This window comes from Dermacentor silvarum, chromosome 6, assembly GCF_013339745.2.
Source record: "Dermacentor silvarum isolate Dsil-2018 chromosome 6, BIME_Dsil_1.4, whole genome shotgun sequence".
In the NCBI taxonomy this organism is placed as follows: Eukaryota; Metazoa; Arthropoda; class Arachnida; order Ixodida; family Ixodidae; genus Dermacentor; species Dermacentor silvarum.
This window is the reverse complement of record NC_051159.1, coordinates 163411611-163424775: the sequence shown is the minus strand read 5'-3', so window position 1 is coordinate 163424775 and position 13165 is coordinate 163411611. Positions and strand designations below refer to the sequence as shown.

The window sequence follows — 13165 nt, the reverse complement described above, 5'->3', positions numbered from 1 at the left end:
CCTTTTGGGGCTTATCTTATCCCTAGATAAAGATTTTCATGTCCACGCTCACAATTTACCTTGCAAGCATGCTATGCCATGTGGATAACGCACATGCCATTCATGACCTGGAAGTACAGTAATCCTTAACTCCAACTCTGATATCTAGAAATATCGGCAAATATTGGTAAAAAAGTTTCTGGCCATGGTGTAAATCCACGTGTTTTTCACACCTTATCTCAAAAAATATTTGTGCGAGACTCTGGATATCTCAAAATCAACTCTTGTCTTCGAAAATACCAGGGAAAATACCAGGGAAATACAGGGCAGCGTCGCATGCAATCGCATTTAACTCAGCGGCCTCTCCTTGGCACTCCAAAGGATGTCGTCCTAGGACAGTTCTGCCAAGTTCGTTGAATATGCAAGCATTCCTTGAAGGGGCACTAAATGCAGATGCTAAGTCAAGCTGAAATGATAGATTAATGCCCGAGAATGTCTAAAGTGTCAATAATATTGGGAACAAGGCTCTAGCAATCAAGAAATTCAGGGAAATGCAGGACACTATTTGGGAGACTCGCCCGAGAAATTCAAGTACTAGCCCGATGATGTAGGCACTCCTCATTATAATTCTGTCACTAGTACTCAACCACTCGTTATAAAAAGGTCATTACATTGCATTTGAAGATGGAAGAAAGTGCTACTTGTTCAGTTCTATTCGATATTTAGAGATAAGAACTCATTGACGTTACCCTAGACAATAATGCGGGCGGTTGAAAGGTTTCATTTTCTTGACACCTCGCCGCCCGTGCTTTCACGTTTCTGTAGTTTTGTTATCGTGTAGTGCTGTGCTGGTTTTGCTGGCACGTGAAACTTGCACAAACTGCAAGTAGCTGAGAATTCCATGCCCATGTGACGTAACGGAATGCCCAAACGGTTCACGCCACTTGACCAAGAGCAGCTGCAACGGTGAATCCTATCCTACGCTCTGTCTTGGCTCAGTTTCTCCGTGGTCGCATGTTTGCGTTTCATGCAAGATTAATGTTAGCGCCGTCTGTTCGGTACCCTTTTTTTCCCCGACGGCTGTAAAGGGTGGTGATGGTGTATGCAATGTCGCTACTCCCTGCTCGGGGGCGGACGATTTGAATTGCACTAAAGGTATGTGGACCCTTCAGACGCGATTTTATGAGAAATTGTCTTTTCTTGGCGCGAAACAAATGCTGCGAGGATCCTGGAATGGTATTTTAACATTCCACATTGACTTAATATTTGTTAACTAGACTACGAGGTGCTACCCAAAGGTTCCGGGAATTCAGTCATAAAAAAATTGTGTTCACCATAACGCCTAATCAGCACTGTCTCCTTCAAAGTAGTCCCCTTGAGCATGTATGCATCAATCCTAGTGTTTCTGCCACGATTCCATGTATTTGTGGAACTTTCCAAGCGACAGTGTTTTGAGGACCGCCTGCAATTCCGCCTGGATCTCTTCAGCAGTGTGAAACCGACGTCCTTTCAGCCTCAACTTCAACTTTGGGAACAAGTTGCAAGGGGCGAGGTCAGGTGAATAGGGTGGGAGCAGAAGTACTGTGATTTGTTTGGAAGTCAGAAACTGTCGAACAACGAGTGATGTGTGAGCAGGCGCGTTGTCGTGATGAAGTAGCTAGTTGTTCTTCCACTTCTCCGGACATTTGTGACGAATGCTCTCTTAAACGCCTCAAAATGTCACAGTGAAGCTCGCTATTCACAGTTTGTCCAGGAGGTACGAATTCCTTGTGGACAATTCTATGTAGGTAAAAAAAAAAGAGCATGGACTTCACATTGCCCCGAACTTGACGTGCCTTTTTTGGCCGCGGGGAATTTGGCGATTTCCATTGCGACGACTGCTGTTTGGTTTTAGGATTGTATAAACCCATGTCTTATCCCCAGTTATTCCACTGGAGAGGAATGTGGGATTGTCTCTGCCTTGTTGCTTAAGCTCCGTACAGACAGAAACACGGTACAGCTTCTGTTCGTCACTGAGCCGCCTTGGCACGAATTTTGTAGAAATGCGCCTCATGTTCAAAACATCAGACAAAATTCACTGAACTTTGCCGTATGATTGTCCTACAATGTCGCAGACATCCTTTATAGTTAGCCTGCAATTTCCAAGGATAGCCTTTCGACAACAGTTATTATCACTGTAAAAGCGCTCAAATGTGATCGTAACATCGATGGACGATTCCACTGTTTTCCGCTATTGTATTTGGAGTTGTGCTTGTTGATGGGCGTCCAGAACGTTTGTCCCCAACACACACTCGACCCTCTTAGAAGCATTTATGCGATAAAAACGTCCTACTTTGGCTCATGGCATTGACTACAAAAGCGTCCTCTAGCATATGACGAGTTTCTGCCGCAGTTTTGCAAAGTTTAAAACAGAACTTGATGCAAATCCTTTGCTCCTTTAAGTCTGCCATATTGGTTGCTAAGAAATGTGCCAAGTCAGCGCCAAGTCAGTGAAACATTGCGTAGCAAAACACTTCGCAAAGCAATACTTCTTAGATGCAAGTGATTCAGCACACTGATCCGCAAGGCATACTGCTAGCGGCATCTAGCGGCGGAAATGTGTACTACTTTGTGCCCACACTTTTCAAATTCCCGGAACTTTTCGATAGCACCTTGTATAATCTTCATACCGCTCCCTTTAGTGTGTGTTGCATTGTCTCAAAGGCAATACCTAAAGCTGTGTTTCTCTGCAGCCTTTTCTGCAGCACCGTTCAAGAAAACTGTGCCATTGGCACAAGCTGGTGACAATGGCACAGCTTATTTATTTGCCTTATCTGCTAGAGCGTTCACTGCTACACAGTCTGGCTGCATTGCATTTTGATGTTGTGAATACATTGCGTTTCTCATGATTACAATTATCGTTTTTTGTAGGGAAGGTTCACTGGGTTAAATATAATAAATGTATTCAGGTTCAAATGCATCCAAATGAACGGAGCCAAGGTTGCCATTTTTCTTTTTGCTTGCTTCCTATAACACCCCCTCCCCCCCCCCTCGCTCGCAGTATCCCTAATTATCAAGTCTGGAACTTTGCAGGTATGCTTTAATGTGCAGTCTTTTGTGCCACAGCAGCAGAGAGCAGGAACACTGCTGCTTCTGCTGTGACAAGCAGTTGATACTTGTGCAGGTGAACCAGGAGATGAGGAGCAGCTGCTCCACCTCGGATGAGGAGGAAGACGAGAGGCCTCAGGTAGTGGCCACCATCAATGGGGACATGAATGGAGAGGCTGAAGAAGAGGAAGAAGGACATGGCTGGCTGCAGGCACGGTCGCCTGCTGTGCTCCGTTCTCCACTGCCTCGTTCAGAGCCAGATGAGAAGCTGCACGCACTTTCCATTGAGCCGAGGCCCAAGCCGGAGCCTCCAGTTGAGCAGAAGGTCAAGAGGCAGGGTGAGCATCTCCTCAGTCTACAACCTAATACCGTCCGGAAGGTTATAAGGTGTTCAAATGTGTGTGGCGCTAGCAACTGATAAATATTGCAACCAACTGCGACTGGTGACCAAAGAGCAAACATGGGAGATGCATATGTCGGTCAGTCCTTCATCACATTGTCAGATAAAGAATTTGTCTTCTTGTGCGGCATGTGTCGTGGCGCCCATTGAAGTTAGCTAACCATTTTGTAACTTCTTCCTATTCAAGGGTTGATAGCGTTTCTTTTCCTTCGGTTCTCCCTGTGGTTTTCAATTCCACCACCACCCTGGTCATCTGATGATGAAGTACAGTGGAATCTCGATGATACGAATCTCACGGGGTCACGAAAAATATTCGTATTAGCCGAAATTCGTATCATCGAAACACAATTAAAGCTAGCTAAATTAAAGGGGGACGCGGGGATCAGATCGCGAAAATCGTGAGAAAAATAGATTTTTGAAAACCACGCGTTTGGGTATCTGCAACGCCTAATCTACGCTGCATCAAAATGGTTTGGCTGAAAACGCACTAAAAGTGCCCGAAAAAGTTTAATTCGTCAGTGCGCAGGGCGAGAAAACAGCTTTAAATCGCGCAAAATCACCGCAGTTCACGGAGCCATATCTCGTATTTCCCGCCACCGAGCGCCGCCATCTTGGTATCGTTCGAAAGCTCAAAGTTTCGCCATTCTGCTTCTCAATTCGTCCGTCGTCGCCATCTTGTAACAAACGCACAAACACAAAAGAAGCGTGGGTCTGAGATTGGTAGTCACACGGGCCCTCCGATGAAAGCGGGCCTCCGATTGGCTGCCCTGCTGAAAGGCGTCCGTCTCTCCAGTGTGTTGCTGCTCTGGCAGGGGCAAGATTGCAACCGCAGTTGTCTGCTTCGTAAACCACGCCGGCGTCTTCACTTGACACACAGAATTCGGATTACTGAGAGCTCCCAGGTTAGTGATGGAGCGACGATGGCGAATAAACTTTGGACAAAGCACGCCTTCGGAATACGGAAGTGCTCCTACAACAAGAAAAATATGGCGATTAGCGGGAGAAGCGGAGGAGCACTGGACTGAACGAGCGCAACCTTGCACCGTGAATTACGTGCCGCGCTATCTTGCACCGTGTGACTCCAGCAGCGAAACCGACTATCGCCCTGTGCCATCGGCACCGATAACGCAGCCGACGGAAGACGCGCCAACGGAGGCTCCCACGCCTCGGCGTACGTCCGCGCGAATCAGCCGAGATCGTATCTCGGTAGACGTAGCTCACTGCGACTAGGCAAAATGGTGCAAACTCAAAGAACGCGGCCCGAAGCACGGCAGCCACTCCGTCCGATGTCACGCGGAAAAGCAGGAAAAGCACAAAAGTGCCACCGCTTCGAACTCTTCGCGCCCAGTCGCGGCCTACGCGCTGTCCGGCGTCGCGTCCACACCAAAAGAGAAAGGGAGAAAGCTCGTGACTGCGCGCTTTTCTCTTTCGCGGCCGTGGGTGGGACGGCGTTTATTCGTATCAACCGATGCGGGTCGAAAATCGATTCGTAACAACCGTTTTCTAACACGTTGCAAAGTAACAGGGCTCGGCTGGGACCGCAGAAAAATTCGTATCATCCGGAAATTCGTATTAACCGTGATCGTATCATCGAGATTCCACTGTACTAAGTGTCAGTTTTTTTTTTTTTGGAACAAACTAGTTGAGAGTTGTGCTTGTCATCTGCTATTTGTCCCTATTTTGTTGCAGAGTTAATGGGTCGCAAAATGGGTCCCGAATATTTTTCATTTTCACTGATATCTTTATATTGGGCATAAAAATCCTTTCACACCGCAGAGCTCAAAACGTTCCAAACTTCAAAAGCGTGTGGTATCAAGAACAGTTCTGCACATTAACCCTTTTACTCTACATGACGAATTGTACACATACGTAAAGTTGGCCAAAGTGTTGTCCCAATCGCGATGGTCTGCTGAAACGTACATAGATATATCTGTAAGGGTACGATTTAGTCATTCTGTCAGTCCGTTCATTTGTGGGTGATATATGGTTGTGAGCTTGTGTTCGGTGGAGCAGGAACGATGTATGACTTCGACAATTTGGGACTGGAAGTAGCGGCCACGATTTGTCAGCAGCTGCCTCGTCGCACCATGTTGAAGAATCGCGTTCTGAAGTAAAAAGTGTGCTACATCTGCAGCACAGCTGGTGGGCAGGTCACGTGTAATAGCATAGCGAGTCGCATAGTCTGTTGTAACGGCTCTCCATTTGTACCCTTTTATGGATGTGGGAAAGGGGCCAAGAGGGTCCATGCTGACATGGAAGAAAGGCTCCTTGGGAACATCGATTGGAGGAAGGTGGCCAGCAGGTTGCGCACATGGCCTCTTTCGCCATTGGCAGACGTCACAAGCCGCAATGTAACATCACACAGAGCGGTACAGGCCTGGCCAGAAGACTCGACGTCACTCTGTCGTAAGTGCGGGAGATGCCAAGATGTCCAGCAGGAGGTGCGTCGTGGAGCTCAGCAAGAACAGTAGAACGGAGGTGACGAGGGACATCTAGCAGCAAATCTGGTCCGTGAGAGCTCATGTTGCATCGGTAAAGAATGTCATTGCGGAAAACAAACATCCTGATTGAGTGATCTGAGTGGCCAGAAGTCAAGTGCTCGATGATTGACCATAGAGAGTCGTCCTTTCGCTGCTCAGTAAAGATGTCACGAAAGTGAGAAATTGCCAGAAGGGAAGTGTCAGCATCCTGGTTGTCTTTGTCAGGAGGATCGACGGGGTGACGAGACAAGCAGCCGGCGTCCAGGTGTAAGAGGCCGGACTTGTACATCACAACGAAAGAATATTCCTGGAGTCTGAGTGCCCAGCGACCAAGGTGACCAGTCAGGTCTTTCAGTGACGATAGCCAGCACAGGGTATGGTGATCCGTGATGACAGAAAATGAACGGCCAAACAAGTAAGGGTAAAATTTAGCCACTGCCCACACCAGAGCGAGACACTCGCGCTTGGTGATAGAAAAATTGCTCTCTGAAGGGGACAAGAGCCGACTAGCATAGGCAATGACACGCTTGTCTCCGTTTTGCTGTTGGGCGAGGACAGCACCTATGCCATGGCGAAATTGAGTTGGTGCAGATGAATCAAAGTGGCCTAATAGCAGAGGCGTTGTCAACAAGCGGATGAGGGTGTAGAAGGCGCCGGCTTGTTCACGGCCCCGAAAGAACGCAGTGTCCTTTTTGAGAAGGTCAGTCAGCGGCCAGGCGTTATCCGCAAAATTTTCAGCAAACCGATGAAAATAGGAACATAAGCCAATGAAGCTGCACACATCTTTTGCTGAGCAGGGTACAGGAAAGTTCTTGGCTGTGTTTATCTTAGCAGGATCAGGATGTATACCGGCAGCACTGACAAAGTGGCCAAGAACTTTGACTTCGCTGTGTCCAAAATGGCACTTAGAAGAGTTAAGTTGAAGGCCAGCCTCCCTAAAGACTTCAAGAATAGCGGCCAAGCAACTGAGGTGGCTGTCAAACATAAGGGAAAATACGATATCGTCCAGATAACATAGGGAGATGGACCACTTATAGCCCCGAAGGAGAGAGTCCATCATTCTTTCGAAAGTTGCTGGGGCATTCCAAAGTCCGAAAGGCATAACCTTAAAATGGTATAGGCCGTCTGGTTCAATGAATGCGGTCTTTTCACAGTCCATTTCATCGACCAAAATCTGCCAATAACTGGATTGAAGACAAGTATTTGGAGCCGTGAAAGCAATCGAGAGCGTCATCAATTCGCTCTTGTTCTTGTTCAGTTGACGGTAGTCGACAGAATATTGCCAGCTGCCATCCTTCTTCTTGATCAAGACAACTGGCGATGCCCTAGCACTCGAAGAGGGCTGTTACACTTTTGGTTATCATCTTGTCGACTTCAGTTTGGATAACGTGGCGTTCTGCGTGGGATACTCAATAGGGACGTCGGCAGATAGGACTAGCATCACCGGTGTCAATCTTGGGGTCACAACGGAAGTCTGTCCCAGCGGGCGATCCTCAAAAGTCAAGGATATCGCAATAAGACACCAGGACGCGACAGAGGTCCGCAGCCTTTTCGGGAAGCAGGTCATGAGCGATCGTATTTGAAAATGTCAGGATGGGACGTTGGTGGAACTGATCGGGCAGCAGGCGGCTGCAAAGTACGACAGAACATCCAATACAGAGATGGCAGTATCATAGATTGGTGAAGCGGTGCCTAGCAACATGGCTTCCGGGATAACTTGCGTACATGAACCAAAGTTTAAAACGGCAAGGAATGCGCGGCTTTCGGCAGTAGTCACAATTGTATGAATAATAGCAACTGTACGTAGCAGGAGAACATTTACATTAGGAGTCAGCACATAGTCACTGTCAGGAACAGATGGGAAGCACGTCATAGGTATATACATGGCGGCTTGAGGTGGCAACCGTACGAAGTCTAGAGAACATAAACAAGGCTCAACTGATTTTGGAGGCCAGCAGCGCAGTCACTCAGTGCTGAATTGTCCAATAAAAAGTATGCCAAAGATCTAGTCATGGGAACTCCGTTCAAGAACAGTAAATGAAACGGAAGTGTTGAAACCAACAGCAGTTATTCGGGCAGTACACATGCCAAGGATAATGGGCATTGCTTCATCAGCGACCCTGATAACACGGGATGCGGCAAGTGTAAGGACTCTCTTCAGGCAACAACGAAGATGGGTGCTCATTACCAAGATATGAGCGCCGGGACATATACACCGTCAACTTGTGCATAGAGTATATTGTCTGGTCAGCAGGGCGAGAAGCTTTGGCGGAGACGTGGGTAATGCAGTGTCACCTCCGGGAGCTGCATCTTCTAGTTTTTCGGAGGTATGCGCCCAGGTTGGAAAGACGGCGACTGGCGGCTGGACTGGGGTGACCTGGACGACAGGGGACTTTGCGGCGAACGGGACTGGTGACTGCTCGGCGACTGTGAACGACGGTGCCATGTGGTCATACCATCAGTGGAATGTTGAGTGGCCAAGATGTCGCGAAAGATGTTTCCAGCTGCAAGCAGGTTCAGCTCTGCTTGCAGCTGGAAATGGCGAAAACTACCATCTGGATGAGGGCTGTTCGAGAACGGCAGCTAGGGCCAGTGGTTGCGACATTATCGGGCGACGTGACCAACGCGGCGACAACTGAAGCAAATAGGTCTGTCATCCAGCGTTCGCCACTCTGCCATGTTGCAAGAACCTCGAGGGATCCATTGATTTTGGGTGTATGCACAGGACGTTCAGTTATACTGGAACTGGCCATGGTGCAAACTGATTGAAAGCCGACATTGGCGAGTTGCCGCCAATGGGCAGGCAACACATAGACCCTTGTCAATTTTTCTTGCCAGAAAATTGGGTGCGCATTAGATTTCTACTTTGTTTGGGAGCTTTACTGTTATTTATACATTAGTTTTCTGCTTTGGACACACAGAAAGTGGGGGTGTGTTTGAATAGGGCAAATACTGCCAAATGAATCGGCGATGTGTTTTGAGATTTTTTCTACATGTTTAGTTCGAGCCGATGGATAATTTTATCGTTATCAATTTCGTAGGTCCCGTCGGGGTGGAATTACCGGAAGTCTACTGTAGTTGGCTCACATATTTGCAGGAGCCTTGTCTGTATCTCGGCAACGTATTCTCACAATGTTAAAGGGGCCCTGAACCACTTTTTATCGAAGTGGAGAAAGACATTTGAGGTTAAAAGACTATTTCAGAAATACTTCGCCGCAAAAAGTACTTCAATGCGTTCAGCAGAAGTGTAGTTATTGTCAATCAAACACAGCCCCTGCTGTGCTCCCCCTTCCTTCTTCAATGCCTTGCACTGCGAAGGCTACGGCAGAGTGGGACGGGGCCACAACACGCCGCCTTCGAAACGCCACCATGGCACGCAGTTGAAATTTCCGATTTTGGTGCCTACGATGCACTAAACGTAAGCCAAAGAGGGCTGTCCCCAGCGACCCGCAGTGCGCTTACCCAGTGGACTCGGCGCTACGACTCGCCGAGATCGTAGCGGAGGTGGTGGCGGACGAGGCGCCTGAAGACGGCGGCGAGAACGAAGGCTTGCGCCCACCGGCTATCTTCGCCGAAGCCCTTGCTGGCCTGGAAGCCTTGAAAAGCTCCTTTCGCATGAAAGACAACGAAAATGCGGACAAGGGTCTGCAATGTGCACAAAAGTTGTTGTTCCTGTCCAAGCGTGTGACGCACCAGCAGAAAATAGTCAAATCTCGGTAATTCGAACTCGAAGGGGCCCGAAAATTTGTTCGAATTAAAAGTAGGACTTAAGTTTGATGTATTTGCATGTGCACCATAGCGCTACGTACGAACGGTGCGAGTCGTGAAATATCACGGCGCGAAAGCACATAGCGAGCGACGGCTACGAAACTGCCCACGCCGGCCAGCGCTCGCATCCCGATAGCACCTTTTCCTCTTCACAACCACAATCTCTCTCTCTCTCTCTCTCTCTCTAGCATCCCGATAACGGCAGTGAACCAAACTTCAGGGAGCGGGCCGCGCCGGCACGACGACGCGCACGCGGAGACCGTCGAAGGTGAGGGAGGAGGGCGGCAGCGAAGCGCATTTGGCCTCTGCAACGCCGTCGCTTCGGTGGCTCCCCTCGCTCTCCCTCACAACTCCCTCTTAGCTCCCTCACCTTCGACTGTCTCCGTGCGTGCCCGCCGGCCCGACGCCAGCTTTGCCCGCTCCCCGAAGTTTCGTTTTCTGTCGTTGAAGCGAGTGTTAGCCGGCATGGGCAGTTTCGTCGGACTGGGCCTCCGCGTTGCGTCCCTCTGCGCCGCAGCCGCAGCGTTGCCTGAGACGTCGGCACGTACACGCGTGTTTCGGCGCGACGCTGAAACGGCGACCTTGCCATTTGAGAGAGGAAATTTTCGCCGCGCTATTTTTTTCTTTCGTTTTTATTTCTCCGCGCGGCGTTGAGAGGTCTCTCCTAAGCTTTTGCTTTATGGCGGTATCGGAGCATTGCCAGTCGGAAGCGCCGCCATGTGATTCTGCTGAGAGCATTGTCGGTGCGCGGTTATGTTCGAATTAACCGTCGCAAATGCTTTCGCGTTCGAATTACCGAGCGTTCTCGCCCATTGGAATATACATAACTTCGACGGGACCACAGCGTCAGTTCGAATTAAGAGATTCGACTGTAACTATGTTTTGCAAGAAATAAATGTTTTCTGCCCTTGCACCTCAATATGCGCTTGTCAGCTTCAATTTTTACTGGATTTGGATCGTATGTTTTTCCAGATCGTACGTTTATTTTTTGCGTATTTTTTGAAAACGTATGAACGAGGTTCTACTGTAATGTACAACTGTTCCTATCCGTTTTATTCCAAATCGGCCATTGGCCTTCTGTGATAGGTCAAACTGGTCCGGATCCAGCCCATATGGGCGGTTGCCGTACCCCTATGGGCAGAGCCTGAGCCATTTTGACCTATCACAGAGATCGAATGGCCAATTTGGAAAAGGAAAAAAAAAACAACAGATCGGAATAGTTGTGTTATACCAGCCCATGTGTATAAGACACACATGCACGCATACTGCACCTGATTTCGTCACGCTGTCAGTGTCGCTGTACTGAAGTACTGTTCAACTGTGCTATATAAAAAATTATATACAAGTTTCTAGTGCACTAAATGCACACAAATTTTGACACATCGTTGTGGGATGCATACAGCTTAACTTGCAATGCATAATTCAAGCTTGAAAATGTGCCGTTTTGGCCACTCAACATGTTTAAAACTTACCTTTCAGCAGAGCGACCTCAGGTGCCCGAGTTTTACGACCTCCACTGGCGCATGGAGCAGGCTGCTGCTCCATGCTCAGATGTCGAGTCCATGTGGTCAAGCCGTGGAGGATCCCCTACGAAAAGCAAGGTGGGCTGTTGTGCTATTAACGGAGCTGCTTTCAGGGCAGGCATAACGAGAGGGTGTGCCACTATGAAAGCGAGCGCCTAATAAAACTAAAGGAGCGGGACCGTGAGCTTCCCTCTGCAAATACCTGCCAAGTAGCTTTCCTGTTCAGCTGTTGCTTAGCCCTTTCTTGGTTTCAGTGTAAAAATGTTTTTAAGGCAGATGAACTGCATGCATCAATTTGTCGCAGTATGCTGGGTGAAGCTTTCAAAAAATGAAAAGGAGTACAATTCCTTTGCATTATGCATTTTAGGCCTAGGATGTAAGATTATGCGGGCACAAGAGTATTGGCTTTACGTTGCGAGGTTTGCAATGTGACACTGCATAAACTGTGGGCATTATCAGCAGCAGAATGGCAGTGCCGCCTGCATGCCAGCGTTAAACTTGGTAAATACAGAGGTTTGATTCGGCACTGTGATGGATAACACTGCCAGTGGGCTTACACAAAGAAAAACACCAGGTGCACTTATTTGTGAAGAACATGCTACACTTAATACAGCAGACCATGCGAAAGCAGGACTAAGGTTACGGAAATGGATGGACAACATGGGTGAATAATTGTCAAACTTCCAGTCTCCTTTGCATGCATTATATCGCATAATCTTTTATTAAACCAAGGGTGGACCAGTTTCCCTCGTATTGTACCATCTTGAGGATTGGCCCAGGTCTTAACGGATCATTATGTAATGTTTCTTTGCAGTTGACGATCGTGTTATTGCTGTTTACATCATACTGTCATTGTTTGCATCGCACACATAATTGTTCCCCTTACACAAACATGTTAGACCATCAGGTGATGCTTTGCAGATCCGTAAACGATGCTGGATAACCAGCTGCCTGTGAAATGCTTCACCTAAGATTCCCACAGTGTGTGGGATCTGCAGAATTTTTCTTTTATCATTTCAGACGGAGATGCAGATTACAAAAATAGTACACATGGTCAAAAAGAAGCAGCCGAACTATTCAGAGTGAGTGCTTGTTTTTCCGTTCTGCTATTTTACTCTAACCTAGTATTTTGTCTTGTGGAAGCAAATACTCTGCATTGTAAATATTAGCCCTCTGCCTAATGCCTATCATCTCTGAAACTCTTGGTGGCTTAGCATATAAATGCTGTATTCAGATTCCAGAATTTCACATGGACGAATCTGGAGCCCAAAGCAATAGCATTTCTTGCGTTCCTTACTACTGCTTTGGGACCAATCGATCAGTCATTCCTTTGTTGCGACGCACTACAGCTGTTCAGTGCCTAGAGTGAGATGGTGTTGGTCTTGCTTCACCTTTGAATGCCCTAGAATGCCTTATCTGCTTCCAAATATTCCCCTTAGTTGGTGCTTGCTGTGTAGGTGCACTATATGGTTGTCTAGTTCAGCTAGGTCCACCATGCTTGTGCAGCAATTCTGGTCTGTGTGGCCAGTTAGTGAATAGTTTGCAGCTGTGCCTCAGCCACCATTAAAGCATGAACCAACTATCCCAGCAGCACGTATTACTTGTGCAGAAAGTTATGCCTATATATATATATATATATATAGCCAGCAGAACGTCTGTGCTATGTATCAAGTCTTGCTGTGGCCTGTGTGCGTGCAGGCAAGAGATCCGCAAGCATGTGGACTACATGCGCAAGTCCCAGGGCGGGTTCTCCCGCATGACCTTCAACTCCATTGTAGCCCTTGTGCTCGGCCACATGAAGAGCAACGCAGAGTGAGTGGTGTTTGCTTCACAGCCTACCATTGCAGTGAGGGTTTGCCTGCATGTGACTTGTTCATTACTTGGGTCTGTGGGCTGAGGCCGTCAGCAGGAAGCATGCATTGTTGAAA

General features: G+C 48.0%; 1 protein-coding gene across 7 annotated transcripts in view; it reads left to right on the top strand.

The window, feature by feature from the left end:
• Window positions 1-13165, top strand: part of LOC119456324 (uncharacterized) — an 87095-nt gene that overhangs the window by 56527 nt on the left and 17403 nt on the right. For 6 of the 7 annotated variants that reach the window (XM_049669738.1, XM_049669742.1, XM_049669737.1 and 3 more), the window contains 4 exons: window positions 3143-3404; window positions 11194-11315; window positions 12258-12319; window positions 12936-13049. In XM_049669738.1, coding sequence (XP_049525695.1) covers window positions 3143-3404; window positions 11194-11315; window positions 12258-12319; window positions 12936-13049 — 560 coding nt within the window. The remainder of the gene's footprint in view (window positions 1-3142; window positions 3405-11193; window positions 11316-12257; window positions 12320-12935; window positions 13050-13165) is intronic. The other variant, XM_049669739.1, reaches the window with a different exon arrangement.